Here is a 24,084-nt window from a genome sequence, read left to right on the forward strand (position 1 = left end):
TTGTTGTTTTTTTTCTTTCATTCTTTTTTTTTAACAAACCCAGCATTGTCTACCTAATGCAACGTAGGCAACCAAAGAAGAGATACAGGTCAGCAAGGTCAGCACCAATACCAATACAACACAGCCTCTCTGTTGCTTACAGTGAACAATCAACAAGTAACATGGAGACGTGTCAAGCAAATCATCAACATACAGCAGCAGCATGACAGCACAGAACAGACTGAATGAAAATTAAATGTGTGGCTTTGTGTAGAAAAGCATTTAAAACATCACTGTTGTTGGTAAAAACCTTTTTTTTTTTTTTCAAAAATAGGAGTTTTTTTTATCATTATCTTTTTTAAATTTACAATCAGGGTTTCTGAGCCCCGAGGTTGACAAACGTTTCTCGCCCTATTCAGTACAATTCAATTTATTGATTCTGGTAAAAACATGAAAAATAAGTAAAAAAGAACTTGCAAGGTTTTCACCTGACAACAGCAATATTTTACCAGTGTCAATGAAGTGCGATTTTGGGGAGGTTAAGAATATGCAGACTTTCTCCCATTTCAGACAGTGGTAAGAGACATGTAATAAAGAAAGAGACAATTTCAGATGTCCTGACATTACAACCCCTTGATTTAGCAAAATGATATGATGGTGAGAAGTTACAACAAAGGTGGCATAAAGTTCAGGTATTTCATGTGAATCAATCCTCCCCGATATTTAGACACACTTGGCACCTGTACAACAGCAGTGGTGGGTGAAGGCATTAGCTCTGTAGTGTGTGGATTCATCAAAAGTAGTCCGGTCCAGGACTACTGTTGATGGCACTCCGCTGGGAAGGACCCCTTCAAACATTCAAGTTTTTAATTGTCTGAACTCAATGAAATCCTGGAGGTCCAGAGGGAGCGGGCGGCGTCAGTCAGAGTGTCTGCACCAGCACGGGGAACAGCAGGGACAAGTGCTCGGCACCCCGGACGGGGAGTTTGTGCGTGGTGTAGAAGTGTATCACCTCTGGGATGGTGTCAAATGGAGGGCTGTTCTGACCCAGCACGTACTTGCCGTCTTTACACTGTGTGAACTTCATGTGCATGAAACCCTGGCAGCTCCTGAGAGAGAGGGGGGAGGAAACGAGAAGAAGAATGAGAGTGATCCGATATGAAAGAGAGAAAGAGAAGAGTAGGGAGAGAAAAGAGCGATGGCATGATATGTAGAGGACATAAAACATGAAGCTGTGTCACACACAGTGGAAATGACGGCCTGGATTTATGTTCACTTCATTCTGCTGCACTTGTAGGAGGTGATTCTAACCAAGATGTAACACTATGTCACAAATTAGGAAGGAAGAGACACTTTGATGGATGAATGGATGGTATAATAGCACACGGTGGGAAAGACAAGAGTGTGTGAGAAAAAAAACGAAGAACGGAAGCAGTGGACTGTGAAAGGGGCTTCGCCAAGAGAACCACGCCAGTTCCTCCCCTTTAAAATCAGTAACGGCAGCACTTCCCCTTTAAGAGCCCGCAAGCCAGTCATGACTTATGTCTAATTATAGAAGCAGAGGGAAAGACAAGGGCGGAAACCTGTCACCATAATCGTCATTGTTCTAGTCAACCAAATTAAAATTTGAAGAGCGCTGAAATCAAAGACACCCTCTGTGAATACAAACAGCCAAACAACAGGCAGTTCATGATCATCCCATCACAAGTCTCCAGAGCACCGACAGCCAGACGTGTGTCATCAAGTCGGCGCCGCTCGGAGTTGACAGTGAGCTTTCATCCCGTTCTGTTTGTTTTGGGGGACTGGTTGTATCTCATGGTACATTAGAACCTGCCAGTGCTTCTTTCATAAATATTCATGTTGGGTTCAATCCTGCAGGACTGTCTGTTTCAATGCTGACTCACTTTGGAGTGCCTCTTCATTTTGTCTCCATTAAACTTCTTTTGTCATTCCTCCCATTGTTCACTTTACACTGGAATCTTAAAATGTCATGGTTCGATTTTTCCCAAGGGAGCGAGATTCTAACACAAGGACAGAAAAACCCAGACGCTGCGTTGTTTAAAAAAATGGAGCTGTTATTACAAATTTCTGAAGGGTGTATTGGAACCATGGCCATGTGTCAGTATCCTTGTCCAACCTGCAAATTTGTCACAACAAACAGATAAAGAATCTGAAAAATACTCTTTTGGGATGAAAACTCTAATCTAAGCTAAAGCACAGTGCTTTAATTTAAGTGGCCACCACTCACACTTCCTCTGTGCTGACAGGACAGTAATGAGTAGAAGAAGAAGCACGCACACTAGAATTTGCACACTCTACTTAACTATATAAGTACACAAGCTTTCTTAGACCTTCAGGGCAGAAAGAAGTCAAGAGGATTCTTGTGAATAAACGTTCCGGTACCAAAAAACCCCATCAAAATGGAAAACAAGAGATACAAAGTTTAAGGAGACATTTGAATGTGAGGACAAATTTGGGGTTAAAATGGCAGGTGAGCACAGTGTGAAAAGTAAAGGAGGCAAATGCAGGTCAATGTCTCTAAACTGTTACGCGTGTTTATAGATTTACCCTTTGCCTTCGTCTTCTCTTTCATATATAATATATTCAGCTAAGGGCCGCTTTCTTTGAAACACGCAACATCATCAACCTTTGATTGTTACGCCGCCAGACTTATTTTTAGCTATGTCATGTGCCTGGATCTCAGGAAATTTATTTATGAATAGTTATACTTACTAATAGAAATATAGAAAATAAAACTAATCTGATGATCTACTCAGACTCATTTCAGACTTTGTTGTTGTGGACTCTCGAGGTCTGCATCACTGAAGGTCAGCTTCTCTTTCTAAAGAATGTGGGGTTGATAGATTCTGCAGTTTCATAAGAGACATTATCTCCAGTGCTAGTAGTGACCTTGTTGCTTGAGCAAACGTGTTTGCAAGTATGTGTGCGTGTGTGTGTGTCAAACTCACTCTTCTCATGTAAATGAGTAATGCATGAGCTTGTTTGTATGTCAGCACAACACAGTGACACTCTGGGCCTCCCCCCTCCCTTCGATCTCTCCCCCTTCCCTCCCTGACTCCCTCCTTGTGTGGCCCACAGAAGGTAATTCATATTCATTAGCGATTATGGGGAAGATGATGTGTGCACTGAAGTGTGCTCTACCTGCCTGATTACCACTTAGAGGGCCCAACGGTGCCAAGGAGGAAGGCCATGGAGAGGGGCCAAGGATGGGGTGAGGACAGTGGGGTGATGGGAAAACGGTTTGAGGAAGGGACAATGGTTCATGGTGGTAATAACAAGGGAGAGATTTGACCAGATAAGCAGTATTATGTGTTGCAAATGAGTATCGGGGAAGGAATCAGTGTGGCAGTGATCTTAGGTGGGGGTGATGGTGGAGGGGAGGGGGGAAGAGCGACGAGAGACAGATGGAGAGGTGTGGGAGACTGCGTGATAAGATCGGTAGCTCAGGGGACTTCACACACAATTTGCACACACTCCTCAGTCGCACGGCAGAAAGTGCTCGATTAAATTGTAGCACTGAATATTGAATATCTGGTTTGGATGTCTTACAGCTTGTTGTGGCATATCAGTGTGCGTGAGTGTGCGTGTGTGTGTGTGTGAGTATGAGTGTGTGTGTGTGTGTGTGTGTGTGTGTGTGTGTGTGTTTGTGTGACCTACCGTAGGGACAGGGAGAAGTCAGAGCGGGTGGCTTGACTGTTCCTCACCAGGTAGCTACACTCTTTACACAGCGTTAGCAGCGACTCTGCCTCAGAACGAGACAGTGATCCGTGGTACCATCTGACACACACAAGTAAGATAAGTTGAAGTTTGATTCCAACATTGACAGCAGTATAGAACAAATTCAGCATTGTGTTTTCAATTTGATTCCACAAGTTTCATGATTTTGGATTATTACTTGAAAATGTTTTCATGGTCACTTTCCTCACACTGTCCTTTGCTGCCTTTAATATAACAGTGCATGTCATGATTTTCTGTCCACGTTGTTATAGTGATTATACATTAGTATGATGCTTAAGAACAAAATTATATACCAATGATATAATTGCATCCAAGAAACACTCTGGCCTCTATTTTCTGGACAGTAAATTGTTGTGTGCGTGTTATCCCATCTGTGCTGGACTGGGACATGAACATAGAGGTCTGAACCACGTATTATAGCGATGCATTCAGGTGTTCATGATCCAGATGTTGGACTAACCGCCAGACAAACATCACCATGGCTACACCTTATGTGGGGCTAAAAAAAGTGTTTTGCTAAGAAGTATCGAGGTATAAACAAAAGACAAAACCATCACAGCCAATTGTACTGAGTGCTACAGGTTGACGGTGACGCTGTTTCTTTGTTTAAAACAGGAGGATACCACAAAGCTCATAACAGCCCTTAAGAGATCATCAGGGAGTAATGGGGCATAATAATTAACTACCATCCTCTAGTGAATATATGCACACGTGTGTGTTTGTGAGTACAGTTTTGTGTGTCGTGTGTGTGCACGGAGCATGTGTGCTTGGATTTCATTAACAAAACAGCCCATTAAATGCCCAGAAAGAGAAACATAAATTATACCAATGATGTCTGAAATTACAAGACCACAGTTGATGTGTGTTTTTAATGCTTCGACTTAATTAGTTCTCCTTCTAACCTTTCGTAGCTCTGATGAGCGCTGCTTAGTAGAAGCACATGTCGGTTTTGCTTTAATGTGTCACATTCTCTTGTCCCTCAAGGACACCAAACCTCTTTTATACAAATACATGCATGTACAGGATATCTGCACAGAGGCATTAGCTTTGCTTTTCCCTAATTCTAAATAATAATAATAATAATAAACCTTCACTGCTCCAGTCAAGAGATCTGGCTTGTAACTCATTGACATGGAACATCCACACACGCCTTACTCTACTTGGATTATACCATATGCACATATTCAGTCTTGCACAGCATTGTGGGTATTTTTGATGTCAGTTAATATCAACAACAATACTATTACTGCTGTTTTTCATCTAAGACAGTGCAATTTCTTTATCCAATATTATACTTGAGGTAATTTAATTAATGGCAACAGGGGTATGCAATGATTAACTATCAAGGTCAGTGAATATCAAATCATGTAAGCCTTTTAATCTGATTAAACTTTAAACAGTATGATCTGTACTCAGTTTAATGGCGAGTGATATATGTTTATGTAGCTGATATTGGTTTAGCAGAAACTGTATACATACACCTGCTTTTCCAGGGGAACAGTGGCGTCCACTCTCTCCCCCACCATTGTCAGGCCTTCCTGTGGCATTCTGAACTTCAACCCCCCTCCTGCCAGCGGGCTCGACCTCGGAGGACGCAACCGTTCTGTGGGCGATGAGGAGCGGTCCCACTCTGCGCCGTCAAACTGCACTGTTGGCAGACAAGAGACAGAAAAAGTGAGTCACCGTATTTGCACAGTGCTGTGATCAAAAGGGATTATAAACCCCACAGCCAGATTTGGGCACACATCATCAACCAGGCTATCGCAAAAAACACACGTGCAACAGAGAGAGAGAGACCACTCGCAACTAGAGGACAGCAGGTCCTGCTCTGACAGATTGCATCAGCATCATCGCAATTACCATCATCAACATTTTTATGAATCTCCCATGGCAGATAGAGGCATGAAGTTGGCGTCGTCTCTGCCTGGCTCTGGCACACACAACCTCCAGGAGTCGACAGCATGGATTACGACACTAATTCCATTCTGCAGCATATCACATGTGAAGAGTGAAGTTTTCATCACTGCCTAGTTTGGTGACATCCAATCTGCAGTACTTGTAATTAAACATTAAATGTAACTGCAGCTGGACTGATATGAATAAGGCAGACATTCCAACATACAGGGAGCTAGATGTGCATGGTTGATAAAATAATGTGGGGGGGGTATTGTAAGAAGGGAAAGCTTCAAACCCGAAACAATAATGAGTGCAACAGGGAGAGACAGATGCAGGTGGTGCAGATGAAGGCCGCTGGGAGTTCAGGGTGGAGGTAGAGCAGATGTAGGACAACAGCTTGGGTCACAGAGGTCAGCGTGACTGCATATGTGCGTGTATGGGGTGATAACGGTTGGCAAGGCAGGGGAGCGAAAGGGGAGGATGGTGGTGATGGTGTTCAGGGTTAGAGGTCACCTTGCTCTCTGACGGGGGGCTCCTCCTCCAGCTGACCCACCGGGGCAGGCCAGGGCAAGTCCGACAACTCCCTCATTTCTAATAGAGGTGGGGGAGAGCGGGGAGGAGGCGGGAGAGAAAAGGGAGTGAGAAAACGGCAGATGGGTTTGAGCAAAGTTAAACAAAGTGAAGATATGCAAGAGATAGAAAAGTGGTGGTGATGAATTTGGGTGAGAGATTTCATAATGAGGAGTAAGTGAGAAGTGCGATGTGGAAAAGGTGGAAGACATGGAAGCCCTGTTGAGAGTGACAGACACAGCCTGTGTGTGCAGATGACAGGGATGTGGTGTCAGGAAATGTGGTTAGCTATACCTCCTGTCTCCTTCCTTCATCACACAAACTCAGATTGTGTATTTACAGGAATTTATCATAAGACTAAAGAAAGCAAAGAAGATAAGATGCAGGAGAAGTTCAGTCATCTGAACAGAATCCGCTTTGAGTCTCGTGGTGGTCGACGCTTTGAAAACAAAATGTGACTTTGTGTGCAATGCGACCCACTGCACAGTGGGACGGCAAAAACTGAGGAGCTTGAGGGCAGAATAATGCTTAGTTCTCTGTCCTGCCTACGGTGAGAGAGCGTCAGAAAGTGCGCTGTGGGTCGGAACTGAAAATAGCTCATTTTCTACCATGGAGGGCAACCATCTCATTTAACAGTCATTATTGCAGCCTAACACACATGCACAGACCCATTCACAGCAGAAAGGGATTACAAAACAAATAAAGGGAAAACAGGGGTGATGTCTTAATGAGCCGACAAATCCAAAGACCCCCCAAGCCCGCAACATCAAAAGCCATTTGAATGGGCGTTTGGAGAGAGACCCGGGTTGTACATACATGCCTTTCTCCCTCCCTGGTTAATTATTGAGCAGGCAGACACTCCGCCACTTTCTCTGGCTCTCAATGAATAATTGATGCATGGCGCAGTACAATGGCCCCATCTGGAGCGGGCTGCACCTCCGCCGAAGCCAGGATTAAAGTGTGGCCTGGCATCCCTCAATGACAGACATGCACGCAAATGCACAAGTCCACAAAACCCACACACTAACACACACCTGACACCCTAAAACACCATCAGTGCCGCACTCGGCTGCCTGTTCGCTCACCACCACGACATTTCACACCTCTAGTTCTCAAGCAAAACTGCGAAAGACGAGTGGAAAGATATGGGGGTGTAAATGAGAGGCTCAGTAACATGTGAGAGGAAACAACCAAGATAATTTATTACAGGTCAGAAATGTGCTCAGCCATCTGAGCGAGGGATAAGCTCAGGTTGAGCTGCATTGTAGAAGGAGAAGAAAATCCCATCAAGATTCCTCTTCCTCAGTGTTTGGACAGCTGTAGCAAACAGCCTGTCTCGTAAAAGAAGAAATCTACAATAGAAGTGAGAGTACATCAGTTGTTTCCACAGTCTGAACCCATTTGTAGAGTTTTCTTTATTTTAAAGGAAACTATTTTCAAATGAACTGTGAATCTAAGCCACTGGCTATTTATATAGATGGACGACATGAATGCTAAAGAATCTTATTTGGTGGCTGGCTGCAGTATAGGTCATAAACCCCGCCTCTCCTGAGTTAGTGGATGGGACATGGACCAAACTGAAAAGGCAAAGTATCTTCTTTTCAAAGATGCTTTCTGTCAATTTAGGTAACGCTGATGTATGTTAAAGGGTTCATTTTGTCCGGTAAGTTTGGTTTTAATTTGTTATTGATACCGAAGCTCCATCCCCTGATTGCTAACTGCAAAGACTCTGGCTCCAAATGTGCAAGATGGCAGCATTCGTATCTGGCACACTTGGGCTTGGTTTCTGGATAGTGGAAGAACATGGAGACATGTCAACCATCTTCATATACAGTCAATGATCTTAACAGATGTTTTAGGAAACAAAGTAAGTTTCGTCCACATGTTCTTGATCAACTGATAAGTTTCAACTTTACTCAATCGGTAAAAACGTTTCTAACACGAAGAGTACAACTGAAGTATTGTTAAGTTAATGGATAGATAGATCTCATTGATTAAAATCCCTTCTCCATGTTCTTAACTCACTGTCAGAGTTTATCAGATCTGTATGAACACATCAGTTTCACATAGATTTAGATTAAATTAACATATGCTCCCTTTGATTTAAAGGGAAATCCTCCTAAACCTGCAGAATCTATTCTGTTTGGTTGTCAGAAACTTGCTCTGCCTGAACTGCAAAAGACACACACATAGACAAACACATAGACAAACACATAGACACACACAGACACAGAGACACACAGACACAGAGACACACAAACACGCACGCACGCACACACACAAACCTTTTAAGAGCTGCTCACACTGATAACAAAAGGTTGAATGCCAAGCTAAAACACACAGAGATTCAAACATACCCATTCGAGCAAGGACACATTATCACACCATGTCACTTATTCACGAACAGGGAACATCTGGCTTCCATTCACTCATCACAGGAACCTGTGGAGTTGTCATACACAGAAGGCTGTTAGTGCTTTTGTTTGCCAGAACTAGACAATGACACACTTAATAGTTTACGGTTAAAGAAGTGGTCACATCTACGCCCACTCTGTCCCCCATAATAACCCAACTGATGAAACAGGCGACAGCAATTTAATAAATGTGTGGTCTCATGTGCCTCAACTACCTGCTAACAATTATCTGCGGAGGGCAGGGGGTGGCCAGATAAGTTTTCCTCTCTGGTGTTGCACAGAGCTCAAATTGCCTTGGGTGACAGATAACTGACTTTTCGAGCACATCAGCTGTTTACGGTGTCCTCACAATAGAGGAGGAGCCGACAGAGACAATTGCACAGCTTCATTAGCTCCATTAATGAGAACATCTGTTCTTCAAACAGCCCCGACGTCTCGTCTTCATTCTGCACACAAAGAGCTTCTGCTGAGGAAAAATGGCTCCCATAAGGACAGACAATTAACACCTTATGCCATCACGCCAGTGCAGGGTAGAAAAACAAAACAAAACATGCATTCACACAAGTCCCCCTTTCAAAATGAAGATCCACTCCGTTTTGATTTCAATCTTAGGAGCATCACACATTCACCGAGCATCCTTTGTGTACACATTTTCTCAGAATTCATTACATCCATTTCCCCGAGGCTTGTATTGAACCTCCCTCTATATTCATCTTCCCATTTTCACCTAAGTGGGGCATTATCTCTCTTTCCATATTCCCCGGCCCCTCTCCAGTTGTGCCCTACTCTACTTCCATCATCGCTCTGACCTGTCTCTCATATTGGCTGGCAAGAGGGAATCACGGAGGACATGACTTTTCATTTATGTCAGGTAAGGTTCACGCTGAAGGAGGGAGAAAATCAGCGAGGAGGAAAGTGACAGAGAAAGTGGAGGCAGGAGTGAAAGAGAAAGAGAGACTGAGAGGTAGATAAGAGTCCTTCCATTGTGCCAGTAAATTGATGAAGAGACTGGTCAGATGTCCCCAGGGTCTGCTTAGAGCAACAGAGAGCAGCACCACACCACAAATGGAAATCTAATTGTCTTTTTTTCTTTCTTGTCTGCATGCACACACTAACATGCTTTTATAGGACTCCTACAGGGACACACAAACACCCAGAATAGCCCAGGAAAGATGTCAGAGCACATGTGTCCAGACATCCAGACACAGCACAAATAGGCTGTCGACCATCTGCCTTTGCAAGGTTTGCTCAACTGAGGCAGTGCATTGGCAATCATTAAAACTTTACAGCACCCTTTAGCATCTACGTTAACAGTATTATTTTCCAGCAGATGGATAAAGCAATCTAACGTCATTCGACTTTAAAAGTATTTCTTTACTTTGTCCAAAAGTATCTATAATGATAAGCAAAACATTACTTGAGTCCATATTTCTTTGTTTTGCTGGCTGATTTATAAAAAAGACTGTTAGGCCATGCTAGCACATTTGTGAGGCTACTGAGGCACAGCGGTGCTTTGAGCTGAATGCTAATGTCAGCATGCACACAACTCACATGAAAATATTGACATGCTATGTTTAGTAGGGAAAGGTTTACTATGTTCAGCATTTAATAGTGTATATAATAGTATGACATGGACAATGCATCTCCAATTCCTCCCACCATCCAGAACTGAAGCCAAAATATCCCGGATACGAATGCTGCCATCTTGAACATTTGGAGCCTGAGTCTGTTCAGCAGTGATCAGGGGAGGGAACCGCAGTAGTAAGGTCCTGTCAATATGCACACTCAACCAATTGTGAGTCAGAGGCCATCAATCCTAACACTTCCCCCTTGTTTCAATATTCAGGGTTATAAGAACTACTTCAAGTGAAAGGATTGAAAGTTGAGGCATCACCAAAGAGAGGTCATTTTACTCACTTCAAAACCATATAATTAGAAAAACCTCACAATGCTACTGGAAGGGAAATGGGTACCAAGGTCAACTGGATTTATCATCAAAGTATCATTAATGTTCTGTAAAATAATATGTTAATTCATCCAGAGAATGGAAACATATAAACATGTTGAACTCAAGGTCGCTGCCATTCCTCTAAAAACAATGGTGACTCAAGCTGCAGGCAGTTCAGTTCGTTTCTTCTAGATGATGACTACGAAAGGAAAATTAACTACAGGAAGATTTTATTGGCTGCAAAGTATTTAGTTAAACTGCACCTACATCTTCACCGCCCTCTTGCTTCTGGTACAAACCCGTTCCCAGTCCCAGTTCTTCGCTGTTGCCTAATGAGCAGCTGCACTGGAATAAGTGGAGAATAAGTGCTTTGCTCAATGGCACGATAATAGTAATTGCTAGAGGCGGCGATGTTATTCATTCACCTTTCCTCATCCAAATTTCCAGCTGATTTGCGGAGCTCTCATCATGTGTCCACTCCTCCATTGCTCATCATCTAGCTCAAATCAAAAGGCTCAATTCTCTTGAGGTGGACTATAAAACTTTTAAAAAAAAATTTGAAACACCCATTCATCTGTTAATTAGGTGTCACCATCCGAGAGCTAATGAGATGCTGCCTTTCATTAGCTCTCTAGTTGGTGCTGAATTGGCTGCAGGACCAAATCTCGCACTGCTGGACGGACTATTGACTTCCAGGAAATAATGACTGTTGTAATTCAAGCTGGACGCTGGTGACTGGTGACAGCTTTCCAACAGTGTAATTAAAACCCAGCGGACTGAGAGAGACCTGTCACGTTTAAATCCTCAGGTACGCTCACACAGCTGGGCCATCCCTATCCAAATATCCCATGAAAATGAATCAACTGCTTTCAAACGCCTCGCGTCAGCAGACAATACTCACCCGATTACATTTAAAGATGGATAATCTGCGAAAATTATAATCAGCTAGATCCTGTTCGGGAGCGCTTACATGAATGAGAGTACGTAAATCCAGATACAATATGATTCAGCCCCACTCCCCAACACCCACACACTCACTTGTGCCGACATGCACACAATCTCCTCTCACCCTTGAATTAGGAGCCTGGTGATAATCACAGTTGGAAAACCTGATTTAAGAAGCTGGGTGAGTGTATGTGTATGCGTGGTGTGGAGGTGATGACGAGGGGGCTGCTGGCAGATCACAATGCCCCCTTTACCCCCTGCAGCAGGTTATCTGAGTGAGTGTGTCACATCCGCAGGGAGGGAGGGCTGCGAGGACAACGCTGTCACCGCCGCTGTGCTGCTGCTGGTGTGTGCATGTGGCAGAGTGTGTGCCTGTGTTATAGGATGACTGATTGCACCTTGCTACAATGGCCCTGACTCCCCCCCTCACTGTTCACCTCACATCGCCACAGCCCCCCGACCATTAATTCTCCTCAACACCCCTCCCCTCCACAGCTCTGGGCCTCCACAAACATCCATTGAGCTGCCACCATATACGCCATAACCTTGGTGCCCCATTCTCTCTCTCTCTCCCTCTCTCTACAGCTAGCTTCCTCTTCAGCATCTCTATCCATTTTTTTCAACCCTCAGTCCTCCTTCCCATCTCTTTTTTTTTAATGCCCACCGTCCATCTTTTCCATCGCTCTTGTTTTTCTGCTCTGTCCTCGTCATCTCTTCCCTCCCCTTTCATGTTGGCCGTGCCTAGCAACGCTGAGTGGGCCTGGGAATATGGATTAAATGTGAGAATGGAAAACATTGTTTGTGTGTTTATACTTCAGCGCTCCAGCCTGCGAAGACAGACAGCACGACAGCTTATAGTGCTGATTCCAAATGGGAAAAAAACACAGGGTCACACAACTTCAGCCTCACAGGCGTTTTTCTGCCACTGTGTCCTCTAATGGTGCCGCAAGCAGGAGTGCATACTGCATGTGGCACAAAGACGAGATGCTTGAATGCAAAGAAAATAACAGATAAAGCAGGAATAAGTGCTGCAAGTAGGTGAAAGGTGATATTGGCTTTTAAATTAACTGCCGTGCGTTTCTTTTTGAAACTCTGCTCTAAAATTATTTACGGTGTCCCTGTGCTGCTTTTTCTGGTTTAACGCGATTCGAGGATGAACATGGTGTAAAATGATAGGTCTATGTGAGTGTGAGTGTGTTCAGACTATTGTGTGCTGACCATGACTCTCTTATTAGCACCGGATCAGTCACGCACATGTAGGCATGTAATTAACTGAGAAGAGAGGGGTGGGGCACACGTAGGAGGGGGGAGGAGGGGAGCGAGGCTGATTTATTATCCCATCACCTTGACCTTGGTGGCTTGGAGATGCAGCTCAATTAAGCTGACTTGGCCCTGCGTGCCTTACAGTGATCCACTCCTAAATGACCCATCAGTCTGTTACGGTTTCTCTTTACTTCCACTTCACTCTCTCTCCCTCCAATTACGCTCGGTAGATGGAACGTAAGAAGATGGGATGTGACATTAACTCCCAGCGCAACTTTAAAAACAATAACCATAAGCCAATTATTTCTAAAATACTGCAGATAAAACGGTACTTCCCATAGAACATCCCGTGCTCCTCCACTGTCAACCTTCCTTTTATGATATCAACCCAGCAAATCATAAACGAGTCGTCTCTGTCAGTTCTAATCATCTCCAAGGTTGTTGTGACAGTGGTGTGGCATATGTGAGAGAGGAAGAAATCAATAGTGGCCAGTAGGTGTTTAAATGTAGTAAAAGAGACAGAGAGATGGGTGTCATTTGAGCCGGTGAAGGTCACAGTAGTCTCCTTTCCTGGCAAAGAAAAAGGCTTTGGCGATGTAATGATGAAACATTAAAGGTCAGGACAGGCAGAAGGACTGTAATCTTGGAAGGGCCTTTAAAGGGAGCCATTTTGTGTGCTATGGATCATTTTCACTAAACCTATTTAATGATTCCGCTTTAAAAAAAAGCTTTGAGGAATTTGTGTTATTCCTCATCTTTGATGCTTGGTAGGTAGAAGCTCCAGAAGATATCCAGGAAAGACAACGGATGATTTTCAATAAGAGGGTTTAAGGATGGATCTTCAGTTAAAAATCCATTCCCTGCACACTCAACACTCTGAATCTCACATATGTGCTGGAAAACCCAGAGTATCGATTCATTCTGGAAATTTGAAGCCAGAAGAGCCTGCAAAAAATGGTGTGTGGTTTAGACGATTATGTGATTCTCTACCTGCTAAAGCTTTTTAAAATATTAAGTAAATCATTCACTTTAAGAAGCATGATTTAACAGTTCCAAAGCAAAACACATTATTTTGTGTAGTTTTGACATTTTCCCTGTCTGAAAATCACAAGCAAGCACCAACGATATCTGTGTATCATTCGTGCTTTACTTATTTATAAGGGGAATCCATGTAATCCACAAAACGTAGAAAGAAAAACGTGATTTGCTTCGTTTAGATTTCACTTTCACTTATTCATGCACACATTCAAACTGTGCTACATGCTCCTTTACAGTCACAATACCATCACAATGTTTCTGCTTACCTGCGAAAGCTTTGGAGATGTGGTCCTTCTTCCACTCCCAGGGTTGGTCGTACTCGTCAGCCGGCCTCTCGTCATCCTGCGGCAGCCTGCTGTTCTCCTTGCCCTCATCCTGAGCTTCTCCGTACACAAGGCCCAGTCGCTGTCCTCGCTCGTCGTCATAGGGAGTGTCGTAGAGCTGCACCCCGCCACGCACCCGTCCTCCTCCCGGGCCACGCTGCAGCTCTGTTAGACCATATGCAAAATAAAACACAATAAACCAAACAGACAAACACGCAGGCATGCATGCAAACAATCTGAGATTTGTCTCATGTGTCACCTTGAACCGCTCTGTGAGAAAAACAGAGAATATTAAGAGATAATATTTGCCAGCAGTGATGAGGTTCCTCTTCACACAGCACTCATATTATGCTGCACTACAAAGCAAAACAAAAAGCCTGTTGAGCTCTGACATGACTAGAATTAGAGTGGAGAGACAAATGATGTTTGCACAGCTTGCCGTGAGCTTCAAATCTCATATGTGGGGGCTTAACAAGGCCTTGGGCTAGATGCTGAATAGCAACACGGTAGCCAACCCACCCCCCTCCTCCTCTTCCATCCTGGACCCCAGCAGCAATCTAGCATGGCTCACAACAGCGTTCATGTTCCCTCGATAACATTTTCATCAATTTCTCAGTGGGTTCGGCCGAGGGATGCTCCTCAGCATCTGACTGTTACGTGGAGTCAAACATGGTCGTGAGATAAGAGGAGATTATTGATGCAAGCTAGATGATGAAATCTGATTTGTGAATGCACCAATAGGAGCCTGTAAGCTGCAGCAGCAATTATTGATGACGGCCTGAAAGGTTGACCTGTAAAATATCCCCTTTAAAAATAACAGGTGGAAGAGAAAGGGGGAAAATGGGGGAAAATGAAAGAGAATGCCTTTTCCTTTTCCACAGCCATCAGCCGTGCAAAGGAGGTGCACTCAAGTGAGAGCTGAACACAACTAAATGGAAATATTCGCTGGCGAAAAGTGGGAAAAACTTTAACCTTCACACGACAAGACACCGTTATTGGGCGGCCCTCTAGTCACCATGGCGACGGAGTGGAGACCCTGGGGAAAGTCCCTGAGGCTAGAAAGGAGAGGGTGGAGGGGAAATGGAGTGAGGAGGAGGAGGAGGAGCAAGGCGAGGGAGGAGGGAAATAGGAGAGTGAGAGGATGTGGCGGGGTGAGGAGCAGCAGGAGAGGGAAGAGGAAAGGGAAGCAGTGAGGAAACAAGGGGAGGAGGAGGAGGAGGACGGGAGGGGATGCAAAGTCTGTCAGCGTTTGATGTTAAGCCATTGAGACAGAAGCACAGCGGGGCTGAATGCTGCTCTATACCTGCGCTGGGAACCCGCGGTGTCAGCGGTAGCCTGCAGATGGAGAGGATGAAGGTGAAGAGATAAAAACTGGCGTGGAGGAAATAAAATGAGAAATTCATAGGAAATCATGATGGAGGAAAAAAACAACAGAGGGGGGTGAAAATAGCAATTTGCCAGAAAGGTGACAAAGAGAGAAGATTGAGGGGAATGACGACAGGGAGGGCAGGGGAGTGTTTAGGCATACAGATGTGAGCTGGGCCTGGAAACTGCGACCAGATTGAGGCGTGTTAACATTCAAACTCATAAAAGTGCAGGCTAAAAAAGTGCACAGGTGTCTTTTCAGGACAGGCTTTGTGACAGAGAATCACTATTCCGATCCCACATCTGTCTGTGACGCTCTGCCGTGTTTATTAATGAGCAGAAACAGCCTGACAGGCAGGCAGACAAAAGCAAGCAGACACTCAGTTCTGGAGTGACGGCCTCAATTCAAAGTCAATGAAAGAACTGTGACAGTGCTGTGCCAAACACTCTGCCATCACCGCTGTGAATCCAATTTTTCCAATGGCTTCATCCAGGCGCTGCAAGGAAAGATCTTCTTCAGCGTTTCTCTATTTGGGCATTGGTAAAGGGATGCTCCGATCATTTACGCCCGATATAATGGACGTCACATGACTAACAAAAAGGTAGCACGAACGGCAATGGGCGAGTGAACAGGACATAAAATTTGCTAAAGAACAAATTAGAGAGACAGCCAGACTCCCCTCAGGGCCGCGGGGGAGAGCCCCTCGAGATGAGGAGAGATAGAGAAATGGAGAAAGAGGAGGGGAGGAGGGGGAGGCTTTTACACTAAATGACTGGGACAGAGCAGGGAGAACGCGGGGGAGAAAGGGGCAGATAGAGATGTTATGGGGAGAGAGACAAATGGAAAACGATAGATGCGAGCCAGACAACGTGGGATAAAATTGCGAGAGGCGGAGGGAGGGTCTGAGACTGGATAGGCATCTCCGAAGGGCCGGCTCATGATGAATCTAACGCAGGGGAGTCGACAGGTACAATACCCCAGAGCAGAGCTGCCTGCTAAAAATTAAGCAATTACACAGGAAATAGTGGGAAATATACTGCATTTAATGCATGCAGGCTTTTTAGAACAAAGAACTGGAGAATATGGAAATAAAGGAGCATTATTCTGTGAACTACTTCACTACAGAGAAAAAGAAGCAGGAAAAAGAGCTATCATGTCGGAAATCCTCTCAATGATTTTAATGAAAGAAATGGCCGACAGACTATGGATCAATAATAATATAACTTCATACCACAGAAAAATATTTTATTCATGATTTTGTATCTGAAATGCAATTTAATACCTGACAGTGATCCTTATGACAAGAACTGAATTCAACCCTTAAGCATGACCACTCCATCTCATGCAATTCTAATAGATTTTTTTAAATTTTTTTTATTTTCCACATGTATCTAAAAATGAGAAACTGAAACACAAAAAGGAAGCAGTGAAATGAAAGGGTCACTGAACTACTCATGGTCCCTGAGATGAGCAGTGAGGGTCAACTGACCTGTAATAACCCTCTGGGCTTCGTACGGTTCCATGTAGCCGTTGTTCTCGCAGGGAACAGGTCTGAGGTCTGGCTCCAGCCGGTGATCCAACCGAGCGTCGAAAGGATCAGAATAGTCCGTGTCCCCTGCCAGCGGAGCAGAGGGCACCACCTAAAGGACAAAACAAACATACTCATGAAGACAAATGACTTCTGCTGACAGAACACAACATTAACTTGTCCCCTTAGAGAAACCAGGTCCCTCCATTTCTGATTTAATACAGAAATAAAAAATGATTTAAAAATGTTTTGTCCTGCAGGCACATGTGGAAAAAAGAGCTCGCAATCATAGACCGTAGTGGCTTTCATCCAGCATTTTCATATCAGCTTTTTATAAAGAGCACACGCTCTTGAAACAAACACTTGCATAAAAAACATCTTCAGGCATGAATGTTTTCTGATAATTAGGAGAATTTGGTCTGTGTGTATAAATTCTGTTGCACAAACAATACGTCATCAAGACCCTGAGATGGAGGAAAAGTAGTGGAGCACTTTTAACAAGCAATCAGGTCCTTGTGCTGAGAGGCACGTTAAATATACGTCTGGTCACAGACAAAATGCTTTTGGAGTATCATCAACAGACTAATTTGCACCTTTAGCGTGCAACATCACAATACCAAAAAAATGCTATTTAGAAACCACGCAAGGTGGTACTTGAATCAAAGGCGTAAAGAATGAACTACATTGAGTCTTAAGAGGAGAATGCAACATAGTGTAGCCGCCCTGTCTGAGGATGATCCATTTTTGGGAAGAGTAAGAGGAGCTGCTTGGTTGCTCAGGAGGAGCATTTGTTCTTTTATGCAAGCACAGGAGGAACACAGTGGTCATCTGGCACACTGACAGCTACACAGGCAGCCATATGGTGTCTTTCTCTCTCTCACACACACACACACGTATATAAAAATACACAAACACACACGCACTTGTGCACATAGACACAAACACATTGGCACGCTTCCTTTCGCGCTCTCCTCCTCGCACAAAGAAAATCACCCTTGCAAGGCTTTGCATCCCAAATTCCTTCTAAACACGCATGCTTCACAAAATTACATCCTAATCCCGTGTTGATTCTGTAACAGGTTATCTATCGATGCACGGGAATCTGCAATGTTAATTAGAGTGCGGATGTTCTCACAGACCCTGGGAAATTAATGAGCGCAGGAGGAGAGTTGGGTATAGAGGAAGAGAGAGAAGGGGGGGGGGTATTGACTTCAGTTAAGACTATTACTTCAATCCACTTCAGGCCTTTTCGCACTTGTAGCATTTTCAGTGAGTGGAGTCATGGATTTAACTGCAGGGATGAAAAAACACTGACATGCTCCTTAACTCGCTCAGCATATGTGAGGTGAATTCATGTGCAGACTATTTCCTTCTGAAACCTTATAGCTTCTTCTCCCGTCGCTCTCTTGACATCTGTTTGCCTCCCCCCCCTTCTCAGTGGCCGTGGATGTTTTCTACTGCACAACATTGATAGTACATACATTGATAGCAGCCCTGACGACACCAACAGCCCCACAGCATAAATTACACTCCCCTCTGGCCCGTGACACATAACTACATATTTGGCGTACTGTATACGGCCCCTGACATGTGCTCATGCGGGGGTCTCTCTCAGCTTGCAAAACCAAACCCCATTTATTATTTATGGAAGGACATAAACTCAGGGGACAGCGACCCTATCCGACTCAACGGTCCACTCAAGCCATCAATAATTTTTCCCTCCATCTATGGAAGCAAGTTTATGTGGCGCATGGGATGTAATGTGATTTATGTAAACAAAGCGTATTTGTGACACACAGTACCAGACACTTGCTTATGGAATCTGGTCAATAAAGCTGTCACGGCTATGGGAATGTGATGAGAGAGTTTTTTGCTTTCCTTTCATCCCTCTCTCCTCCTCTCACTAATTTGTCATCACTTGCTTTTTTTGCTCTGAACAACTACAAAGATGTGAAGAGAGATAGAGGCTCTTACAGGCTCTTGCTGGTCCTCTAAAGAGACGGCACTGAGGAGGATCTTGGTGCGCCCAAGCTCCTGGGAGTCCACTTTGATCAGTCTGTGCTTGGGGGACTTCACGTCCACGCTGGACGACTTCATGGGTGACCCGTACACCGGCGTGGCAGGGTCAGACGGCCCGGACTCGCCCCTGGGCCTGCTCTCTGATTCCTCATAGGGATCCTCGAAATCCAGGTCCCTCTGGAGCCGGTACGCTTTGAGGATCTCACTCTCAGAGTAGTCTGGTGTGGGCGGCTGCGGAGGCACCTTCCTGCTGCCAAAGCTCAGGTAGTCTTTCAGCCACTTGGCCATCGCTGCTCGTTTTCCAAACAGCGCCTGTGTGTGATGGAGGGAGAGAGACAGAGAGCGGGAGGCTGCAGAGGACAGGGACAAACAAAAAAAGGGGATGTTACTGTCTGACCTTGTTTCTCGTGGTCCTGCTGGAGCTGTGGATTTGATTTGTCAGTTCAAAGATTAAAAATAAAAATCAACTCTTGTTTATGCTAAAAAACAGCATTAATCCACATGCTCCCGATCCTCTCATAAATATTCAGACTGGACAACTTTTTCTGCGGCCATGGGCCCACAATCAACGTGCACTTCACATGCACTGGAAGTGACATGAAACTGCACCAACAGCTGGGCTTTAACGCTCCCCCCTTTTGTTTTACGCAGGGAGCTGGAGCATATATAGCGACGGGCATCTGGACTTTGCCCAAAGGCTGGAATTGCATTTCACAACCGTGCAATAAAATCCGACGTTAAAACACTGATAAAAAAAGAAACAGAGGTAGACAGAGACTGGGGGGGGGTAATGTGGAATCACATAAATAGCCAAGAAGTTTAGTTTAATTTAAAGATCTACATGTATTTTTCTCTTGTTCGTTCATCAGAATCAAACCCAGTAAGTTTATAAGTAAGAGGACACACTTAGAGCAGTAAAAGCAAATTGAAATAAGCAGTTTTACTTGTACTTCTCATGGAGACATTAGGATTCAAACAGCAGAGAGCTGATGCGCGCTGAGGACACACTCACCTACTACCCTAGTGCCACTTTGGATGCTTTACTCCGCGTTTCTTCATGGCGCTGACATTGAAACGACACAAAACCTGCCTCATTCCACAAAAGGAACAAGAGGGAGAAAAATAACCAGCAGCAGCGTCTCTGGAATAAAAGAAAAAACACGAGCAGTGACACGAGCCCCTCTTTACTCGCTGAAGGCAAATGTGCGAGTGAAGCGAGCGACTCTTCAGCTCCGACAGCCGAGCGATTAAAGGGGAGGCGCTTCAGTCCCTGAGGAACATCCTCCTATTCCCCTCTCGCAGTCAACCGAGCGTTCATTCATTGAAATATCTGCACATCAACACGAGGGCTGCAACCCAGAGATACATCCTCTGTCGAAATCACAATAGCTGCATGGGGAAAACAAATGAAGAACAGAGGAAGAGGAGGAGGAGGAGAGAGGGGGATGAGACTCCAGCTCCCACGAATGTGCTCCAAAAGATGTGCATTATTTAGTTGCATGACATCACGGAGTTTTTATGTTGTAGCCTCAAGTGGATTTGAAATATGACTATTTTGCAGTTTTCCCTAAAAAGAAACTAAAACTACAAAAGGCCCAAGGCTGAACAAAACGGGTTTCTGCTCTGACTCTCTCTAAGAAGGGAAATCCTACAACAGAAGTGAAGTTTAGTTTTATGGTTAGGATATATATTGTTAATTTAGTTGTATTCTAAGTATGCATTGTCTTACTTTTGGGCCTCTCTAACCGATGACGACAAGTCAACGGATTTTCCAAATTCACCAGACAGAGGAAGGTAACATCGAAGAGGGCACTGTGACTTTCTTGGACAAAACAATGGTGTAACCGTAGTTATGGGAGACATTATATTTTTGGTTATTGTGCATATGTTATGTTCTCCATTGAGCTGCGTGAATTACAATGTAAAACATATATTTCAGTGGGAATCATTCCAAAGCATTATTGTGCTTTTGCAGAATTAAGTCTACTGTTAAATACATCTGTTTAATTATCCCTTAGAGCACTTCAATTCATATTTCATTGGTTCTTACCTGCCTTTTTTCCCACAGGACAGGCATGAGTGTAAGAAGGTTGAGTAGCTGAGAGGCCTGTTGTGAATCCAGAGTTATGTACTGTTCTGCCGTGTTTCTGTTCATGAGATGAAGACAGCAGAAGAATAAAACCCTGTGTTTTAAAGAGACGTTGTAGCTCATGTATTACTTGCAGAAGAACTGGAGCATTCAACCAAGGTTTAGATATATTTGTCCAATAAAGTAGCTCCACATAAAGACTAATGGTGTGTAGCCATTGTGACAAGGGGAGATTATAATACTCCTTTTTGCAGACAGCTCAGATGATGGTTTTAAACTCATCTTTAAAGGCAGAGAATGACAGCTTATCCTTCAACTATTTCACTCCCTTTCTCTCATCTTTTACTTTGCTCTCTTTCTAAGTCGATTCCATCCTCTTACACATGTCCCACTATCCACGGTCCACGCTGGCAAAATGGATTATGTGCTACAGTGGGTATGAGGCCCCATCTAAGTCTGTTAAGCGACGGTAAATGCCTCTTTCTTTACGACGCTCATGAGCTCACTCTCTCCCAGGGGTGGGAGCCTCGATGAGGTCATCGTGCGAGAATCCAAGCCAGCCACCGCAGCCACAACAACATTATCCCATCAAGACCTTCACATCTTCCTGCTCCTCCTGCATGCACCAGTGGTTACCAAGCGAGGACTCCTCCGGTTTTTGAAATCTGAAGTCACGTTCAGCTCCCTGCAGTCCAGTTTGATTTAGTTACACAGCATTCCACTTGAAAACAGGATCAAATAGCAGCAAATGTAAACACTTGTCAAATTACCTTTCTTCATGTGGGAAAGAATCTCCCTATGTAACTGACAGATGTAAAACCAGTCTCACCTCCGCAGTTCAATGTTTGTTTTTGTCTTAACAGAAGACGACTGATACAACAAAATGTTGCGGGAACAAGACTCACATTTCTGCGAGAGCTAGTCATTATCAAGACGGGACACGATCAATATGCTCTGCTCAAAGTCTTATCTTCTGGGAATGAGATCTGCTCATTCACTAGGTAGATAGAGATCTTGTTGGCACAACACATGGACTTTGATACTTCTGCATCATTTGTTTGCACAATAGATGTGGATGCTTTCCCCATGCAATCACTATTTCAAAAAGTAAAACATACCGTCTCCTTCCCTCTGCCTCTCTTTTCTACCTCTGCATTTTTATTCCCTCTCATCTCTGAATTTAGCAGTAATCCCCCGTCTCTTCTCCCTCCTCTCAGCCACACATTCCCCCTTTTCATCAGCACAACTCTGACCAGCCTCACACCCCTACAAGCCAGTTACATATCAGACATACATTCCATTTTTTTCCTTCCATCCAATAGCCAGGCTGAGAGCCAGAACGATATGGGAGAAAAGATTGAAACTGAGCAAGAAATAGAAAATGACTAACACACAGAGAGAGAGAGAGAGAGAGAGAGAGAGAGAGAGAGAGAGAGAGAGAGAGAGAGAGAGAGAGAGAGACAGAATCATTATGTTTTTTTAAAAATTCAAAATAAACCATGTTGCATTCAAGATTTAATTGAATCAGAAACAAGACGTTGCAGTGGAATAGTTCAGGATAACAAGACTCCCTCATTATAAAGGGCTAAATATGGATAAGACATTTTCTCTGAACTTCAGGCTTCATGCAGACGCTCAATAATAGCATCAATTATAATATTTGAAAAGGTAAATAAATAAAAAAGCTTTTCTTTCTGTAGTGGATCAGTAGCGGTAGACATTCACCAACAAAGGTTATCTTTCAAAGTCATGAATGTCATGAGTAAAGGGCTGGAGATGAGGCTACACACACTGGCAGGAATAATTATTTGTCTGTAGATTCATCTGCCTTACATCTACTGCCCTCATCTGACAACTCGGGTGTACTGCATGTCTCCTCTAGGAATAAACACAGAGGCAGGTCTCATAACTTCATAGTTTGTGTCAAAATTTGTGTTAGCATCCATGTAATGTAGAAGGAAACTGATGTTTTAAAGGTTCAGTGTGTAAGATTTAGTGACATTTAATGGTGAAGTTGCATGTTACCTCACCCCCCCTCCCAAACATGGAGAACCTGTGGCAGCCTTCAGATGTCATCAAACCTCAAAAGGTTAAGTTTGTCCAGTCTGGGCTACTGTAAAAAACATGGCGGCCTCCATAGAGTGGACCCACTCCTGATGATAATATAAAGTATTTAAATATAAAGGGTCCATTCTAGGGTAAAGAAAACAACAATTCACACAATTTAGATGAAACACAAATGGAAACAATAGGAATATTTTATATTCAATTTCTGCCTATAGATCCTTTTCACCTTAATCGTAAGTATTAAGTATAAGTAACTAATTTAGTTAATTTTGTCCTCCTTACTTTTTTTAACTTTTCATATTCCACTCTAAAGTTTAGTTTTTTGAAATTGAAAATACTTAACCTTAAGGCAAATATCACGTATCAAAGTGACATCAGTGTTGACACAGCTGTGAGCAAGAGAGAGAAACAAGAAACACAAGTTTCAGGGCATTTTTCTCTTTCATGCATTGAAGAGATTTACCAAATATCTTTAGTTCATTCTTCCATCCGTTGACATGGGGCTTGACTTTCAAATACTTACATCAGTGAATAAAGTGCTTGTATGACACAATCAGGTTCTTTATTTTAACAGCACTCCAGCTTTTAACCAGCATCAGACTCAGATGTAGTTTCATTACGTTTTGAAAACGAACCACTCACCTCTCATGTGCTTTGAAAGTGTGAACCTCCGGGTTCGGCTCCTGCAGCAACGTGATTGGTTAAATCCACTTTTACGTTTCAGTGATTGGCCACAAAAGTCCAAAATAACGAGAGGGACTCGTCCTCGCACCGCCTCCGTGTGACGAGCTCAAGAGGAGCCACTGAAATGGAGAACACCGACACAATGACACAGTGTAAATGCTGGAATGGGGTTTTACGTTGTGGTTAATACGAGCAC

The 24,084-nt window shown here is 43.8% G+C and overlaps 1 protein-coding gene across 4 annotated transcripts; it reads right to left on the minus strand.

Annotated features, from left to right (window-relative positions):
* On the minus strand, positions 1–23,986 carry shdb (Src homology 2 domain containing transforming protein D, b). Of its 4 annotated transcripts, none has more exons than XM_069522139.1 (8): positions 23,847–23,986; positions 19,004–19,398; positions 16,991–17,141; positions 14,079–14,300; positions 6,148–6,225; positions 5,218–5,386; positions 3,658–3,777; positions 750–1,088 (listed from the first exon to the last, which is right to left on the minus strand). In XM_069522139.1, exons 1-8 carry the CDS (start codon positions 23,851–23,853, stop codon positions 902–904), a joined length of 1,329 nt encoding a protein of 442 aa, XP_069378240.1. In that variant the 5' UTR covers positions 23,854–23,986; the 3' UTR covers positions 750–901. The 4 variants fall into 4 exon arrangements, with proteins under 4 accessions (XP_069378239.1, XP_069378238.1, XP_069378240.1 ...); XM_069522136.1 differs by lacking the exon at positions 23,847–23,986 and adding an exon at positions 20,061–20,255; XM_069522138.1 differs by lacking the exons at positions 6,148–6,225; positions 23,847–23,986 and adding an exon at positions 20,061–20,259 and having other exon boundaries at positions 1–1,088.
* Positions 23,987–24,084: the final 98 nt, after the last annotated feature.

The sequence above is a fragment of the Paralichthys olivaceus genome, chromosome 3 (assembly GCF_024713975.1).
Source record: "Paralichthys olivaceus isolate ysfri-2021 chromosome 3, ASM2471397v2, whole genome shotgun sequence".
Lineage (NCBI taxonomy): Eukaryota > Metazoa > Chordata > Actinopteri > Pleuronectiformes > Paralichthyidae > Paralichthys > Paralichthys olivaceus.

What these genes read in the sequence shown, in the direction of transcription:
- shdb (XM_069522139.1), bottom strand. An exon ending in AGCCCAGAGGGTTATTACAG is followed by an intron (nt 14,301 to 16,990) that starts GTCAGTTGACCC and finishes ATGGTCTAACAG; the next exon opens with AGCTGCAGCGTGGCCCGGGA. An exon ending in GACTTCTCCCTGTCCCTACG is followed by an intron (nt 1,089 to 3,657) that starts GTAGGTCACACA and finishes CCTCTCTCTCAG; the next exon opens with GAGCTGCCAGGGTTTCATGC.